At 43.3% G+C, this 18,874-nt stretch overlaps 1 protein-coding gene across 4 annotated transcripts in view; it reads left to right on the top strand.

Moving 5' to 3' along the window:
• Nucleotides 1-18,874, top strand: part of CACNA2D3 (calcium voltage-gated channel auxiliary subunit alpha2delta 3) — a 948,786-nt gene that overhangs the window by 188,151 nt on the left and 741,761 nt on the right. For all 4 annotated transcript variants that reach the window (XM_073010036.1, XM_073010035.1, XM_073010037.1 and 1 more), the window contains one exon: nucleotides 13,804-13,920. In XM_073010036.1, the coding sequence (XP_072866137.1) occupies nucleotides 13,804-13,920 (117 nt within the window). The remainder of the gene's footprint in view (nucleotides 1-13,803; nucleotides 13,921-18,874) is intronic.

Raw genomic sequence — 18,874 nt, 5'->3', positions numbered from 1 at the left:
GCCACTGCCCTCTCAGGGCCTCAGGCTCATCCTCACGAGGGAGATCGTGGCGGTGCCTGATTGGAGGCTGAGTGCGTGGTGCCTGGAAGCAGCCTGGTCGCTGCCCAGCACATCAGTAGTTTCTGGGAGATGCGAGGCTGTGTTACTGTGTATGTTAATTTCCTCAGGAGAAGGAGGATATTTAGAGACATTTTGTATCTAAGCCCCAGCATGTTCAAAGAACTGGACTCAGTGGGAGATTTTATATAAAAACACAGATTTCTGGCTTCTCGTCACAAATGGAAGATCGGGTAGCCGTGGTGTGCCCCCCGCCCTGCCGACACAAAGATTAAAGAAACCAAGAAGTAGCTGACTTCTTAGGATGCGACGGAAGCTCTGCTGTTTGATGCCAACTCTAGACTGGCTCAGTTCCCTCACCTGTTATGACCTGTCTGGCCTCTGAAGGCGTTTGAGTTAGTGGTGTCTGAAATGGATTATTTCTGGGTTCTTTTGTACTTGAACACCCTGATTTTAAAGATGTTGAGAGAAAGTGCTGGTGTGGGGCTTGGTGAAATATGTCAGAAAAATCATTTGATTCTGAAGTTGGTGACACTGAAATTTTTAGAGGGTTGTGATGGTGTTTTTGCATCTCAGTATAGGGATGGCTCTGATGTATAATAATACCCTCATTTTTAGTACTGTTTATGGTGATTCAAATTGGAAGGTCACCTGCTGCAATCTCCTGGAGGACCCGTGGGCTGCTGTGGGCAAATGGGAGGCAACGAGATGTTTCCATAAAGGATGCTGATGCTGCAGGTCAATTTTCTTAGCCTCTGATGTCGGCAGTAGAGAATTCTATGTCAGAATCTCCCCATATTTTCACAGAGGAAGCTTTGCAACGTGGGAAGGAAGAGTCAGCCATCACCTCTTCCTCAATGAAAAGCTAGGGTCCAGCTGTGCTGTAAACCAGCGACTCTGTATTCAGTTTGGAGGTGATAGAGTTAAAGATTCATTCAGATGCAGGTTCCTGACTCTCATTCTGACTTTTGGCTCTGTAACTACAGAAACCACTTGAGCAGCTGCAAATAGTATTAGCTTTAAGCTTGTTACGGATCTTGCAGACTCATTCATTGATGGCCTTCGATTTCCAGGACATCTTGGATATAGAATTTAAAAGACTTTAGTTAAGCCAATTAACTTTGTGGCGCCTGGGCAACTAATATTGTGTGCTAGAGAAGGTCATTGGTGTTATTCAAATAGCAGTTTTATTTGAGCTGGGATTAAGGAAGTCAGACAAAAGGTCTAAGAATTGTTTATAATGTATTCCTTTCTGTGTTGCAGTATCTTGGCCTTTAACATCTGATTCTGACCATAATTACACATACAAGTGCTTGGGTTATGTTATTCTTTCTGTAGATTGTGACTTGATTGCCCCAGCTCTCAAGTATCCATCTTGCAGATTGTTCCCAGCCAAGTTTTAATCTGAAGTTTCATCAGGCTGTGGTTTACCAAGGTGTGGTGGTTAAGAGCATGAACTCTGAGGCTGCACTGCCTGGGTTCAAATCCTGGCTCCCCTAGTGATTTAAGCTGCTGTTTCCATAGTATTGACTTGGAGCCATGGGTTCTATTCCTCAGGCCCTCCTTCGTCTGATTGGACTATGTGTCTAATTACTGCCAGTGGACCATGAGCAGAGCTGATAAGGGTCACAGAGCTGATAAGGGTCACGTCCAGGCTAAGAAGTTCAAGAAGCAGGTACACCTTCTCCACTCCCTCTCCCACTATCTGCTGGCTGAATGCGGAAGACTCCAAGGCCTGAGAGGAGAACGGAGCTGTTGGATGGGAGGATCCTGGGTCCCTGAGTCACTATGTGGAAGGCTACCTGATGAAAAGAACTTCCTCATGGATGGTTACATGAGCAAGAAATACACCTTTATTGTGTGAAGCCACTGAGATTTGCGGGTTATTCTTATTATAATGGCTAGTATCCCCTTAACTAATAAACTCCTTGCTAGTGGTATAACTTTGGATAAGTTGCTTGATCTCTCTATACCTCAGTTCCCTAACCTATAAAGTGGGGGAAATAGTGTCTCCCCGATCCAAAGTGAATGCTCAGTAAATGCTGGCTGCTCTTACTAATAATACATTATTGTTATTGTGGTCATTCCTTCTGATTTTCTGGGAGCAGGAAAGGTGAATTATTCTCAGTTGGAACATCAGAAAAATGTGTTTGAAAAAAGTAGGCTGCAGAAAGCAGTCCATATCAAGTAGTGCAGGCTTTGTACAGTAACATTTTATTATTTGCATTTGGGCTGTAGTTAAATTTGTTGGTGTGCATAAAAGACACTCATAAATGCATACAGAGAGATATTTCTTGTCTAGCATACATGGACTTGTAATTATTGTTTTGGCTTGTGGGGTTGTGAGGATGTATGTATAGCATAAACATTCTCATTTCAGAGCCTCAGATGCTCATGCAGGAATCTAGAGAATACTTAGGAATTGGAGTTTTTAAAATAAGCATTGAGACTGTTGGATTTTGTTTAATAGACAGATTAATTCCCCAGTTTTAAAGCATTATGTGATGCCCCCATACGAGGGCAAGGATGGTTGTATCAATAGCTGGTATAGTAACTTGCCTCTGACTTAATTTCCTTTATCTAAAACAGGAATGTAATGCAGTATTCACACTCAGTTTTATACCATAGAGCTACAGTTTATGAGAGGCATTTGTCCAGTTGACTGTGTTGAACAGGAAAAGCTTATGAGACCTATCAAGATTTTTTTGAGTATAGACAGTAAAACAGGAGAGGAGAGATAGCCATTTTTTAATTCAGAACCTGACAATCTGGAAATAGTGGAAATCTGTCAGAGACCCCCCATGGCAGAACCAGCTGCTCTGGGGCACAGCCTCCCTGGAGCTCTGGGATTTAGTGGGGCACTCTAAAGAGCTAGTTGGGAGCGTGGACTCTGGGGGCACTGGGACTGGGACCCCCGATCATTCTACTGACAGTGCTCTCCTGAGGGGGTGCCAGAAGGCACCATGGAAAGTCATTTAGACCGCACCATTCCTCTCGTCTAGCTGGAAGTTCTTAAAAGCACGCTGAGGAAACTGTTGCCTTCAGTGTTGGTTCATTTCCATGCTTCTCACCCCACCAAGGAGGCGCTGCTTACAGATCGCGTTCTGAATTCCTCAAGCTGGATCCATTTGCCACGTTGAGCCCTGCAGAAGTAGGGGCTGAGCCGCTCCCTGCGTCCTCTCTGCTTCCTCTCTGCTTGCTCTTCTGGTTGCAGTTCAGTGCCCTGTCCTCTTCTCTCTCTTCATCATTTCTAAAACAGTCTTTTGTTCAGATTCAAATTGTCTCTTGTTCCTGTGGCTTTGACAGAAAAATTGCATTCCTTAAGGATTGTCCTCAAATTTCACTAGATCTGGAAGAGTGCAGCATTAACAATGGGCGTTTTTGACCTTGGAGACACTTGATTGGAATACCTCTGTGAAACAGAATTATTCATACAATGGGGCACTTTCCATTTCAACTAGAAAAGTGTTCTTCTGTGGCTGAGAGTTCCATGAAGTCAGTTTTGTTTTTGTGATGGTTAAGAAGAAGTGGTCCTAACTTCAGTTTAAAGGATTTGGATGTGTATTTACTTGAAAACATAATTGCTTTGGAATATTGTGTTTTGAAGTGACACCTTTGTATGCAATAATTGGGTTGAGAGGAATACTAAGTACATTTATGTCATAATAAGAAAACAACACTGTCTATAAGGAGAGACTGCAAAATTATACATTAGTTTTTATTGCAACATCTTTAGTAACATATTTAAAAATTGTCTTCCCTCTGCCCCCTCAATGCACACATACAAATATGGACTTCTAGCAACCAATTTCTACCAGAATAGAGTCCTCACCAAATAATTATTATTGAAGAGCCCTTGGAACCTTGTGAATGTATTAGAAAAATGCCATCGCCCAGAGCAACATAGGGAGCTAGTTGGTCTGTTAGGTTATAAATGTTGGTTGCGTGTTTCTTCTTATTGTTGAGGCAAAAGAATGACCTTTTCCAGAAATTTTAGAACAAATATTGAGATTTATTACTTTCTCCCATCGCCATCATCATTTGTGAGTATTTTACTCTGTGTTCAGCACTCTGCTGCATACTTTACACACTTCACATCATTTGATCAGCTCCAGAGCAGTATGAGGGAGGTCTGGTCTCATCCACCTTACTCTCAAGGAAAGGACCCTGGTGGAGGCTGATCATCTTGTTACGTGGCTAGTACATGGTAACATTAGGACTTGAACATGGGACATCTGGCTAGAGAGTCCCTGGTCCTAGGCACCATGACAAACTTTAAGCTGGTGTTAGGACTGCTTGCCCCTAGCAAGTGCACCTTGGTGATTCTACTGTGATTTGAACCCGGGCCAGTAATTCTAAGCCAAGCGGGATGCTGCTACCAGGCTCCAAGTCAATAGCACAGCAGCAATACTGACACAAATTCTTTCCACTGGACCCACTGTGGTCAGCTATCTTCACTAGGAGTAAGTTGAGGGAGACAAAGTAGGAACTACATCACTCTATCCCCACTGGAGGGACATAGGATGAGCTTACAGCTTACATGTAACCTAAAGAGACGGTCCCCTGTTTCTCTTCTCCCCTCCGCACCTCTCCTTGCTGCCCCTTTCTGTCAAGCCTTGGTCCCAGATGTCCTACCTCATAATGACTTATGACCATCTCATTACATTACTAGGGTCCTTCAGAGACTACATCTTCCAGGAAGCAGGGAATCATATATGCTGCATAGGCATCCCCTTTTCTGGGAACTTTGACTGATCCATCATTTTACAACCCTTCCTGTGATCCTCTTTCTCCCTGGTGACTGTGATGGCCGATCCTTCCTGTCCCTGGCCAGAGCACCCTTGCACATCTGGCAGAAGTAACATACCTGCACTGCAGACCAGTGTGCCCTCCAGAGGAGGCACACAGACCAGCTGTGCAGGATGTGAGGGTGCAAGTTTACATAGAAATGATCCATGCAGCTTTGTGTCAACTTATTTTTAAATAAAATGAACCAAAAAATAAGCCTCCTTTTACCCCAAGGGAACCACATGTGTTTGTCAACACATTCCCCCCATCTCCCTACAGCCTGGCACATGGTAAATGATTTGTAAATATTTGTTGAATGAAAGAAAATAGCAACATTTTCAGTTTAAGTTTCTTTTTTGTATTGGCATAATCCCATCTTAAATGATTGGGTTGATGAATTTATCTCTTGCACTGTGGCTATTTCAGAGCTTGAAGGAATAAAAAGACAAAAAAAAAAAAAAAAAAAACCAAAAACCAAAAACAAACAAAAAACCTTAGGGTGGGAACGTGAGGCTTCTTTCACTCTTACATAACAAAGCAACTTAAAGGGCTTGGACTATCTCTGGGTTGCTATCCCAGTGTCAGGGTTATTGGGGGATCTGGATTAGAGGATTTTAAGGGAAGTGCCAGAGGCTTGGGAGAGGGACAGAGAAGCAGCCCATTTGTTTCAGGTCGCAGACTTCCAGGCAAATGCTCTACATTTTCACTTGGGGATGGGCAGGTCCTTGCTGTGTCATCTCCCGCCAGGGCCTTCTGTTAATCCTCATGCAGTGATTTAATTATGCCGACTCTAGAGGTGTAATTTCAGTTTTTGATGAGAAAATTTAGCCAAGAGACCGTGTTAACATGCACCCACTCTTTGGCTAATGCTGCTTCCTGCATTTGTCCTCTGCAGAGGTTATTTTTTTCCTGGTGCCAAGTGCACCCAGAGCCCCTCTTCCATGTTTGGCTTTTATCCTAATTAATTCTGATTGGCCAGAAGTCTCCTGACTGGAGCTCCCTCTCTGGGGGCTGTTCTAGGCGACTCACTTTTAGATACACAGTTCTCACATAGCAAAAAAAAAAAACGACCCAGACGTATGAACAACATTAAGTGTTCTGACAGTGAAGTAGTGCTTTTCTCTTCGTGGTGTTTGTGTGAAATGATCTGGCAAAATAGATGCTGCAGAAATAATGCATTTCTGTGTCTCCCTTCTCAAATGATAAATGTTCTTGGCTCACCACAGGATTTCTTGCCAAATGCTGATTCTGCTAACAGAAGGGATAGAAGCTTCAGAGGCTCTTTTGTGACAGAGAGAATACAAAGTTTCTCAGGCTTGCCTTTCTTCCACGTCACAAATGTGACACAGAATGTGTTTTGCCTAGACCCTGGGCCTGGTTAAATCCACAGGCTGCCTTGCTGGGGCATCTCTGGCTACTGTACCAAGCCAGGGTTAGGCCCAGCGAAGACACCAACATCATCCACCACCCTGTCGGCATTTGTCTGTTACATCGAGAGCTTCAGTTTAAGAATATGAAAACACAATGCTTGCTAGAATCCTCTGTAGCCAGAAATGTCAAGAGGGAAAAATAAGGCAGCACTAGGATTGGGGGTAGTTCATTATGTGCAGACACTGTGCTGGGGGCTTTGACCGACGTCATCCTGGTAAGACTGCAGGGCAGCCCTGGATGACGGACATCATCATCTCTCGAGTTCTGGATGAGGAACCTGAGGCTCAGGAGGTTAATGGCTTCCTTAAAGTGACCCAGCCAGCTGGCACAGAGTTGCTGTTGTCCGGCCCCCAGAGCCCTTTGTGTCTCTCGAGGAGCCCTGCCTCTCATTCCTCTGCCTCTTGTGGCCTGTCCCCATTGCCGTCTTTCGAGTCCTGGCCACTGCAGCCTCTGACTTCTTTGTCTCCATCCAGTTTTGCCCCTTTTCTGTCTATTCTGCACACTGAGGTTATTCAAAAGCACATACCTGATCACTGATGTGATGTGTTCTACCCTCAACCCCAATGGTGGCTCCAGTTGTTGCCTGTCCCCACAGCCCCACCCACCTCCCCACATCAGGATGGGGTCCAAACTCTTACTCCTAGCGCACCACCCTTGATGACCTGGCCTCTGCCCACTTCACTGGCCTCATCTCTTACCAAAGTCATCTGCCGTGGCCATCGATGCCCCAGTGCGGTGGGACAGTGAGCACTTCCTTGAGCCCCGGGAATCTCTCCTCTGGACTTTCCTCCTTGCTGCTCCCTCTTCCTGGCGTCTTCATCCCCTGTTGCACCTCCCACCCCCCCCACCCCCAAGCCTTGTCGTCCTCAAAGAGTTCTGCAAGATGGGAGTCACTGCCCTGACTACCCTCACCAGACTTTCCTTGATGCTGCATCTTCCTTGCCTGTTTCCTCCTCAGAATATCCTAGCCATTAGCAAAGAAAGCAAAGCTTTCTTTAAATTTTTTTTTTTTATTTAAATTTTCACATGTTTTTGGAGAACAGGTAGTGTTTGGTTACATGAGTATGTTCTTTAGTGGTGATTTGTGAGATTTTGGTGCATCCATCACCCAAGCAGTATACACTGAATCCAATTTGTAGTCTTTTATCCCTCACCTGCTCCCCACCCTTACTCCCTTTCTCCATGAATCCCAAAAGTCCATTGTTTCATTCTTATGTCTTTGCATCCTCATAGTTTAGCTCCCACTTATGAGTGAGAACATATGATGTTTGATTTTCCATTCCTGAGTTACTGCACTTAGAAAAATGATCTCCAATTCCTTCCAGATTGATGTGAATGCCATTAATTTATTCCTGTTTAAGGCTGAATAGTATTCCATCGTATATCTGTACCACAGTTTCTTTATCCACTCATTGATTGATGGGTATTTGGGTTGGTTCCACATTTTTGCAATCGTGAATTGTGCCACTATAAATGTGTGTGCAAGTATCTTTTTCATAATGACTGCTTTTCCTCTGGGTAGATACCCAGTAGTGGAATTGCTGGATCAAATGGTAGTTCTACTTTAGATCCTTAGGGAATCTCCACACTGTTTTCTATAGCAGTTGTACTAGTTTACGTTCTCACCAGTAGTGTAGAAGTGTTCCCTTTTTACCACATCTACATCAATATCTTTTTTTTTTTTTTGATTATGACCATTCTTGCAGGAGTAAGGTGGTATAGCATTGTGGTTTTGATTTGCATTTTTCTGATCATTAGTGATGTTGAGCACTTTTTCATGTTTCTTGGCTATTTGTATATCTTCTTTTGAGAATTTAGACAGCAGGCTTTCTTAAACATCACTTTACTCATTATTATGTGCTTGGTGTCTAGCACCCTGCCTGGCATGCCAGAGACACCAAGTATAGTTTGCAGAACAAATAAATGGAGCGCTGGAGACAGGATGCAAAGCCAGCCTGGCTCAAACCTTTCACCTGGTGCCATAGTCATTGCTTCCATTTTTGTTTTCCTCTCCGCCTCCCTTTTGTGTTTACAGGGACCTGTAATACTTTCTTAACTCCTTTTCCCAGTTGAAGGATGACTGCTTTTACATGAAACAAAAGTAGTTTATAGTGGCATCCTTGAAGCTATAGAAAATAAAAAGCCCCATTGCCTGCACAGCTGTGTGGAGAGGCAAACCCCAGGAGGAGAAGGGAGAATTTTTGGTATTTTTCCTCCAGGTCTTTCTTGGTACCTTAGGGAGCAGAAGCCAGTTGGGAGCCTGCATGTGGCCATGGAGTAATTTCTAATTGAGGTTCCAGGGCCGCCTTCAGAATGGGCTTGCTTTTCCCTCTCTAGGTATTTTTGTTGTTGACAGCTGTGTCTGCTCCTTGGGGGAAGGCTCCAAGCTCACCCCGCAGAGGCCCCGTGGAGGAACCATCAACTCTCGTGACTTCAAATGTGCCCTGGCGGTCTGGAGCAGCCGTTAAACCACTGCGGCCCCGATTAACTGCCGATGTCTCCAGATTTTGGTATTTGCCTCTCTTGCCAAGTTCAAGTGACTGTTGGCTACAAAATCAACAAAACAAGTGCTTTTATGGTAGCAAAATGGGCCCTCTGAAACAAGTTTGCAAATTTTTAGACCCTCAGTCACCTACTCCTCCACTCCCCTTCCCCACAAGGTCAAAAGATGGACAGTTAGAAGAAAGACCCTGCTAGGTTTGAAACCCTCCAACGAGTTGACCTTCAATGCTGGGTGACCCTCTCTGTGCCTCAGCTCTCCACCTGCAACATGGGGGGTTGTGAGGATTAGACAAATTAATAGGTGAAAAGCTTCTGGCGCCCTCCTGGGCCTGTGATACACATAGGACTCATTTTACTGACTTCCTTAGACTCTGGTAATGAAGACATGTCACTTAACTACAAAGAGTCTAATTGGGACCACATTCCCTTAAAGGAATCTGTTTATTAGGTGCCCGTCTTCTGTTCTAAATATAACTACAACTTATATATATATTTGAATGTAAAATAGTTATTGAAAAATTAGAAAATACAGGTAAGCAAAAGAAGAAAATAAATCATTTGTGATTGTACAGCTGGCTGTGAACACTTGGTGTATGTCCTCTTAGCAGTGTGTGTGTGTGTGTGTGTGTGTGCACGTGTGTGTGAGATTAGTGATTTAAAACAAAAAGTAAGCAGTTACTGTCATATATTGTGACACTGTTTCCTGTATTCTTTGACACAGTTTGGCATGGCTATATAGAATTCTGTTTTACTGGAGTAGCTCCCATCCAGTTACTGGAGGTCAAATTGCTTGGTTTTCTACTGTAGGTACATTTTCAATGATTTTGATATATATCAACATTTTAAGTTACTAAGGGCTTTTGATTGATTAATGACTATCACTGGGTCTCTGTTCTTCAAAATCTTTTGTTTCCAGCAAAGTGAAAATTTCCTGGAAAGCGTAAGGCATTATATTATTCTGACCTGATTCCAGCAGGCATTAACATGTCTTGGAAGGCCAGAGTGCTTTTTGCTTATGAGATAACTTCCCCAGGATAATAAGAAAGTAGTATATTCTTGGATCATTTGCAGGGAACACCTGTTGGTATGTGGCCTGAAGGGTGGGTACTCAGACTAGAAGAGGAATGGAACCATGAAACTGCTCAGCTTATCCCACATCTGGAATCCACAGCTTGGCAAAGAGCTTTGTGTTCAGATTAGTAAGTGATGTTACAGGCACCAGTAGTCCTGGGAGACTGACAACCTGCCATAAAGCCAGGGGCTTCTGTTCACAGAGCAGACTCAGAGGAAGTGGGATTAGGAAGATCTCATTGAAAACTTGGTGGAAAGTCAGAGTTACATAAATCGATTCCCTTCTAGAAGCCTATTGGGAGAGAAACACATGCAAGGAACAGATATGGGCCAGAATGTTGGGGCCTGGTTTAAAACCAAAAACTTCAGATAAAGATGAATTTTGAAATCCATTTTATTTTTCTTTATCTTAAGTCTCTAGATTACCTTAATTACAGAATTTAGACATTCATTTCACTGACTATAAATATTAGACTGCATTAGTTTCATTTGTTTTACTCAGTCTTGAACTTTGTATTTTTGGTGGTAAATCAGCCTTGGGTATAAGCTGGGTTTCAGTGTTGGTTTTTGGAGCACATCTGGCAGGCAGCAAAGATCTCCTGGGAATTTTAGCTCCAAAGATATTGGCTTCCTTTTGAACTTAGGGATAGTCTCAGTGATTGTCATTGAAGTTTTATTCACATACCAGAGCACGCTGTTAGCTTCAGCCAGGGTTGGGCTGGCCAGAGCCCCACCTCCCAGGTCAATCCAGTCAACCTCCCAAGGTAGGGATAGGTAAAGTCACTCTTTGCCTTACTGTGTTTGGTGTTGCTCTAATAGAATACCGTAGATTGAGTAATTTACAAGAAAAGAGATCTATTTCTTCCAATTCTGGAGGATAGGAAGTCCAAGGTCAGGGGGCCTGAATCTGGCAAGGGCCTTCTTGCTTTATCATCCTGTGGCGGGTGGTAGAAGGGCAAGGGGAGCCAGAGAGCAAGAGGGGGCTAAACTTGCTTTTTTTTTTTATTGGGAGAACCCACCCCTGATGGTTAATGTGGGTTCTTTTCTATTCCCTAAGTGTCTCGCCTGTCTTTACTGCAATCTCTGAACATAAATTGTGAAGATTTCATGGACACTTATCACTTCCCCAATCAATATCCTTGTGACTTCCTATGCCTCTCTTTAATCTCTTAATCTCGTCGTCTTTGTAAAAGTATTAATTTGGGGAACTAATAAATGTCCATGAAATTTTCACAATTTATGTTCTTCTGCTGCGGCTTCAGCCGGTCCCTCCATTCGGGGTCCTTGACTTACCGCAACATTTTTTTTTTTTTTTTGAGACGGAGTTTCACTCTTGTTGCCCAGGCTGGAGTGCAATGGTGCAACCTCAGCTCATTGCAACCTCCGCCTTCCAGGTTCAAGTGATTCTCCTGCCTCAGCCTCCCCAGTAGCTGGGATTACAGGTGCCCACCACCACACATGACTAATTTTTTGTATTTTTAGTAGAGACGGAGTTTCACCATGTTGGCCAGGCTTGTCTCGAACTCCTGACCTCAGATAATCCACCCATTTCGGCCTCCCAAAGTTCTGGGATTACAGGCATGAGCCACTGCACCTGGCCCCAGACTCGCTTTTATAACAAACACAGTTTGTCCATAACGTACCTACTCCTGCGATAACATTAATCCATTCATGAGGGCAGAGCCTTCATAACCTCATCACCTTTTATTAGGCCCCATTTCCCAGTACTGCTGTATTGGGGATTAAGTTTCCAACACATGAACGAACTTTGGGGGACACATTCAAACCATAGCAGCCTTATAGAACCATAGCTAAATGCAGCTGTGTCCTTCCTTGCATCTCCCTTGCATTGTAAAATTGCAATTACTGGGCAATAGGCTTCATCCAGAGAAGTCTTTTGTGTCTGCTGTGGGCCGTGGGAGCAACCGCAAGGAGCTGTCCTTGCTTCCAGAGCCACACAGTCTATGATGCCAGGAGAGAAGAGCACAGATGGTTTTGGGGGCTGGGGTGGAGCATGAAGCCTTTATGTGTTGGAGCACAGAATGGCTTTGGTGGGGAGAGAGGAAAGTCTAGATTGAAGGAATAAATGGTTTTTCAAGTGACGTGCAAGGGAAACTCATAAGATTTCTATGGATGTTTTCAGAGAGTGGGGGGGAACCTGGAACTACAGCTCATGATCAATTGTAGGACCATGTAAAGCAGTTCAAAACGTCTAATAAGCAGTGTAGCAGATGTCAGTCTTGGTCTAGACTCACCTGGTCCAGAAATACAACTTCTTAATTTTTCCAGGATCAACTTAATGCTGAGAAACTCCAAGCTCTTGGGTCTAATATTCAGGTCAGAGGCTCTGGTGCCCATTTTGAGGATCTCTTCCCACTTCCCCTCTGCCAGTGAATAGTGGGGTGCTGGGGAGTCCATGTCTAGGTTCCTACCTGCCTGTAAGGGTAAGAGGAGTATTTTTTTTTTTTTAACCGAGACAAGGCCTTACTGTGTCACCCAGGCTGGAGTACAGTGGGATAATCATAGCTTACTGCAGCCTCAACTTCCCAGGCTCAAACAATCCTTCCACTTCAGCTCACCAAGTAGTGGAACTATAGCCATGTGCCACCATACCTAGCTAATTAAAAACAAGCAAACAAAAATATTTGTAGAGACTGGGTCTCACTAGGTTGCCTAGGATAACAGAGGGATATCTTGCTGCTCCTAGAACACATGGCCAGATGCCTGCAGCCTCATCTCCAGGCTCTAAGGATTTTGTTTTAGTTCAAGGATCTGAGGAATTCTCTCTTTACATTCGTTGCTTTTCTTAGAGTTCCTCCCTTTGTCCTCAAACAGTAATCTCATTTCAGGATACACAGTATTACTGCCTCAAAAGACTTGGACATTTGAGCAAGGAAGGAAAGTGTTTTGTGACACACACACACACACACACACACACACACACACACACCCATCCTCGAGTCAAGGAGAAACTGAGCCTCCCTGTTTGCATTTTGAAGGTATAGGATCGGAAGAATGAATGGAGAGAAAATATAAATTTATATCTCAAAAATTATTCTGCCATTAAAATGTAACACATTTTCGTTTTCACAACTAACTCTTAAGGTCCCTAGAGCTGAGATGAGATGTGGAGCCCCTTAGTTTCCCTGGGTAAGAGCTTGGGGTGAGGAATTAGTAAACTGATTCAGAGTTTCCCCACAAATAAGAGTAAATATATCTTCCCCAGCATCTTTAATTCTCCAGCTCTTTGATAACCAAATAAATGTCATGCATTCATGTTGACATTAAAAGTGTTATAAACTTCATTTGGAAGGTTCCTATTAATAAACAATATTTCCTTCCACTAGGAGCAAAATTAAATATTTAGTTAAACCAACTTTTGGGTCTCAGGACCCTTTACACTCTTATAGAGTCCTGAGGACCCCCTGAGAGCTTCTGTTTATGTGGGTTACTTATATTTATTGATGTTTACCATATTAGAAATTACAACCAAGAAATTCAAAAAGTAATTAATACAAGGATAAAAAAACTCATTACATGTTAACGTATATATTATAATATATTTTATGGAAAATAACAATACTTTCCAGAATAAAAAAATTAGAGGAGTGGCTGTTTTTCATTTTGCAAATCTCTTTAATATTTGACTTAAGAGGAAATAGGTGTATTCCATTATTTGCTTCTGTGTTCAATCTCTTGTGATTGGTTGCTGAAGAAAATCTGGCTTCACATAGATATGCTGTTGGAAAAATGAAGTCTTCTTGGACCCTGAAAGGGTCTGAGGGACCCACAGGGATCACTTTGAGAACTGCACATTTAAACAGATAAACTACCAGGGTATGTGATGGGTTTTAAATGAAAAATTGTCTTTATTGAGAATTTGAGTCAACCATGGGTGAAATCACAGGTGTGTTTTACGTCATGTGTCTTGAACGTTGCCCTCTCTTCTTACAGAAATACAAAGAGTATGAGAAAGACGTTGCCATAGAAGAAATCGATGGCCTCCAACTGGTAAAGAAGCTGGCAAAGAACATGGAAGAGATGTTTCACAAGAAGTCTGAGGCAGTCAGGGTAAGTGCCTCTGGTTTGTGCCCTGTATCGCCTGAAGACACAAAGGCAGCTTCAGGGGATGGCATTGATGAACCAGTCTCTCAAAGATAAAAGTTGACTCACTCATCTATTACGTAAATACTTTTATTTTTACAATCTGGTTAGCCAGAAAAAGCAGTCACTAGGGGCAAAAACTGCCCTTTTCATAGAGAGTTCCTGTGCCAGTTTTATTCTGACAAATTTATGCCTTTAGCCGAGTTGCCACTAATTGTACAGCCGTAAAGCATGGGCCTATAACTGTATGATGCGTGCACTAATGACCAAAAACCATTCAGAGGTATGCTAGGGTTCAACTAAGCCCTAGTCTGAGCATTTTCTTGTGTCACTGTGTTCAGTGATTTTCTCAAATGGTTGCATAACATTTCAATCTATGAGTGTGTCATAATTGGTATAACTGTTCCTATATATTTGGATGTCTGAGTTATATGAAAGTTTTTATTGGCCAGACGCGGTGGCTCACATGTGTAATCCCAGCACTTTGGGAGGCCGAGGCAGGCAGATCATCTGAGGTCACGAGTTCATGACCAGCCTGGCCAACATGGTGAAACCTAGTCTCTATGAAAAATATAAAAATTAGCCAGGTGTGTTGGTGGGTGCCTGTAATCCCAGCTACTTGGGAGGCTGAGGCAGAAGAATTGCTTGAACCCAGGAGGCGGAGGTTGCAGTGAGCCAAGATCACGCCACTGCACTCCAGCCTGGGTGACAGCGTGAGACTCTGGCTCAAAAAAAAAAAAAAAAGACAGTTTTTATTTAAGAGATGTGGTCTTGCTATGTTGCCCAGGCTGGTCTCAAACTCCTGGACTCTAGTGATCCTCCCACCTCAGTCTCCTGAGTAGCTGGGGCTATAGGTATGTGCCACCAGACCTGGCTTGCTTGCAAGTGTTGACGTAAATAATGCTGCAGTGAATCTTCTTGTACATTTATAATGGACCAACCAACCGAGCACCTACTACATGTGAACTGTTCCTTTAAGGAACAGTATATGTACTCATATTATCCTTGTAACACCTACACGATGGGTATTACTGTTATCCCCATTTTACAAAAGAGGAGTCTGAGAGGAAGACGTTGAGTAGCTTCTCCGATGTCATGTGAGGAGTGAGAGAAAGCTCCAGCCATAATAACCCCAGAGTTCACATTGTTTTCTGCCTCCTTGCCTTCAGTGTCTTGGAGTGTATGTGTATTTCCTTAATGTGAATTCCAGAACACAGACAGTTCAGAGGCTCAGAAGCAATCTTCAAGGTTCTTTATGCATATGAAAGCATTTCTGTCCAGATAAGGTTGTGCCAATTCACAGCTGCTCCAGCGGGAGTGGTGTGCAAGTGCTTATTTTCTGAAATCCTTGCCAAAAAAAAAAAAAAAAAAAAAAAAAACAAAAAAACTGGTAACAGCATTGTCAATTTGAGAGGGGGACATATTATTTTAGCTTGCATTTCTTTGTGAATCACAGAATTTTAGAGGAGAAAAAGGCATAAATATCTTTAAGTTCTGCTTCCACAATTGACAAAGTAGCCCTGGTGTCTGGAATTAGGGAAGCATTGGGAGGGGCGGGAGGAGGGGACCATGCAGCATGCTGCCATGACACAGAGGTCCGGCCAGCACCAGAACCTAGACCTCACCTCCTTGAGGCAGTGGGCACACGTGGTCAGTGAGACATGGGCTCTGGAAGTAGTGGAACTGTCCTGAATCTCAATTCTGCCCCAAGGTGGGAGACCAGTGAGCAAAGCTGAGTAACACCTGTGAATCTCTTTTTCCTCATTTATCAGCCTGGTGGCATTAGGAGAAGTCAATGATGTAATAAATACATGCTTACGTTTATTGAGTTCAGATGCACCAGCCCCTGTGCTAATCACTTTATGTGTATCATCTCATTCTTGCGTCAACACTAGGAGTGAGATACTGTTATTATCATTGTCTTAGAAATGACCAAACAAGCTTTACAGGATGAAGTCATTTGCCCAGGTCACATAGGCAAGGCTCAGCAGAGTTAATTTTTACACCTAGGTGGTGGGGTTGCAGCACCTCTGTATTTATGTAAGGTGTTTATTTAGCTCAGTGTCTGGCAAACAGTAAAGGTTCTGTAAATGTTTGCTGTTACAGCTGGTTAAAGGGCCTTCCAACCTGTGAACATCTGATAGGAGGTAGTCTTGGAGCTTCAGGAAGCACCTGGATGATGACAGGAGGGAACGTGAACTGGGTTTAGCGTCTTTGTATTGCCTTATTTTAAAACCTTTTTGTGTTAAATTAGTGAAGTTAAAAAAAAAAAAAGATGATTTGATATGGTGGGTGTAGTTCCTTTGAGAAGAAAAAATAAGTTGCTCTGTTTAAATTGAAATGTTCCCAGAATAAAGGCAGCCAGATTCCTTGCAATGTGTATTCTATGTATTTTAAAATAAATGCACAGGCCTTCTGTAATCACGCTTGATGCTTGTAACATCTTGGTTAATTGGTCCAGTGTTACGTGGATTTCCCCATGCCCGTCTTTAAAGAGAGTTTGTACGTCACATAGGGGTTTAGTCTGGGGACAGTAGAGATGGGCCTGGTCCTCACTGTGAGCCATGTGGCTCTCTTGTTAACAGTCAAGACCCATATGCCATTTGGAATGAGATGTCCCTTTGGAGGCCAGGGGAGCAGTGAGTGTGACTTTTTTCATATTTTAATGATACCTTGATTCTCCATTAGGAAAAGTTGCTGTTTGCCTGTGAGATTTGTGAACATTTGAAGAGCAAAGACCTCAGGTCCAAATTTGCCCATGGGTTTGCAGTGGAGTCATTATTTGTAGCCTTGCACTGGAGTGCACCACTGTGAAACAAGGTGAGGTCCTTTCCCATGCCACCCACCTGACAGTGACTCCACCCCCCTCTTTTCTTTTTTCTTTTTCTTTTCAATTTTTTTTTTTTTTTTTTTTTGGAGACGGAGTCTTGCTCTGTCACCCAGGCTGGAGTGCAGTGGCGTGATCTCAGCTCACTGCAAGCTCTGCCTCCCGGATTCATGCCATTCTCCTGCCTCAGCCTCCCAAGTCGCTGGGACTACAGGCACCACCACCATGCCCGGCTAATTTTTTGTATTTTTGGTTTCACCGTGTTAACCAGGGTGGTCTCTTATCTCCTGAGCTTGTGATCCGCCTGCCTCAGCCTCCCAAAGTGCTGGGATTACAGGCGTGAGCCACCGTGCTGGGCCCCCACGCCCCTCTTTTCTAATCGCTCAGGAACAGAACAGATTTTAGGTTTGGCCCTATCACTCTGGTGCTCCACACCTAGGAATCTTCCATTTCCAAGCCCCCCTCCCACTTCCCAAGCAGTTGGAGTTGGGTCCCAGGTTCAGGTGCCCCACCTTGTGTTTCCTAGTGTGAATCAGTGGTGACTCGAGGGATGTGTGTAAGAGAAACCTGGTTCACAAACAACCCTGATTTATTAACATTTCCATTGATGTATATAAAATATTTATGAGTCTGGCAGTAGCAATTTAGGAAACTGCAGTAAGAACACCTGTAGTCTGTGAAAGTAGGTTCAGTTACTGCTGGCGGGGGAAGAAATGGAGTACTACAATAACCCCATGCTTTAATGTAGGCTGTCATCTCCTGCCTGTTAAACAATGTTGATCTCTTTCTCTGTCTCTTCTGGCTTGATTTCATCATTTTCCTCCATCACTTTTCCCAGTGATTAGTTGAATCAGAGTGATTTTATCATCCTCATCTCCTATTTGAATTACTCTCCACTATGCAATTATCCTATCACAGAAAGTCCTATTTTCTCCCCGTCAGATGTCTGAAGTAAATGTGAAACCTAAAGTGGCCTGCCCATTACATAACCCCTGTCATCTCATTGATAATGGACTATATGTAACTTTTTTTTCAGGCTAGCAAATTATAAATAACCTTAGCTTCAGTAATTTCCATTAACATAATGGTGCCATCATTATGGTAGGATTTCTTAACTAATATTTTCTAGCTCTTTTTAATGCCATTGGTGGTTTAAGTAATTTTTTCACACCCAGGCAGAGGCTAGCTATAGGTTATTTGATACGGCCATGCTCCTGCTTGCTTTTGTGTATAGCAATTGTGCCGTAGGCACCATCTCTCACCTTCATTGTTCAGACATATTTATGCTACCAAGCCCTCAATTAATATTGCTAAGCAATTTGTCAAGTTTTAAGTCCCTATGAATGGACAAGAAATGGAGTCCATTTGCTTTTAGTTCATCAACATTTCAAGGGAGAGATCTCACATGTTGGACGTGGAGGGAAGGGTATGGACCAGTCCTCTGCCAACTGTGGATTCCCATCAGCCCATTCCTAAGTGACACCTGGAAATGCTTGTCTGTGTTACAAGTCAGAGCTCATCTTTGATACTGATGGAAGGCAAAGGGGAGACACCACTCCCCTTTCTCCTGAGTTGCTGTTGTTGAGAAATGGACCCTGATTTGAGGGGAGGGAGAAGGCAGAAGGGTTATATTGCATGACCTTGGTTATATGGACAGGCTGCCCCCAGCCTTTCCTTTGTCTTTAAAATCCGCCCCTTCATGAGGAGTATCACAAACTATCGATCAACTGGAAGCATCATTTGGGGCTCCAGGGAACTCTGAGCAGGCACAGCCAAATGAGAAGAGAATCTGTAGGAAGTAACTGCGTAACCACGGACATCTCTGATTGTAAGGATATACTTTGAGAACCAATTCCATCACAGCCAGGGGGATGTCATGATCCTGTAATTTTGGTGCAGTCCATATCACTGAGATGAGCAGCACAAGAGAAAAGCAGGTAAACCAGGAAATGAGAAAAAGGACTTTGGTGAATTTATAATTTTATACTAGTATTCTCCAGGATGGTTTTCTAAAGGTGAATTCCTCAGAGTGGATTTTGCCTTTGGTTGCACCAAACAGCTCTGGGGTGGGCACTGCCTTCATCACACTGATTT

The sequence above is a fragment of the Chlorocebus sabaeus genome, chromosome 22, assembly GCF_047675955.1.
Source record: "Chlorocebus sabaeus isolate Y175 chromosome 22, mChlSab1.0.hap1, whole genome shotgun sequence".
NCBI classification, from domain to species: Eukaryota; Metazoa; Chordata; class Mammalia; order Primates; family Cercopithecidae; genus Chlorocebus; species Chlorocebus sabaeus.
The sequence above is the reverse complement of the archived record's forward strand: the minus strand, read 5'-3'. Positions and strand labels throughout refer to the sequence as shown.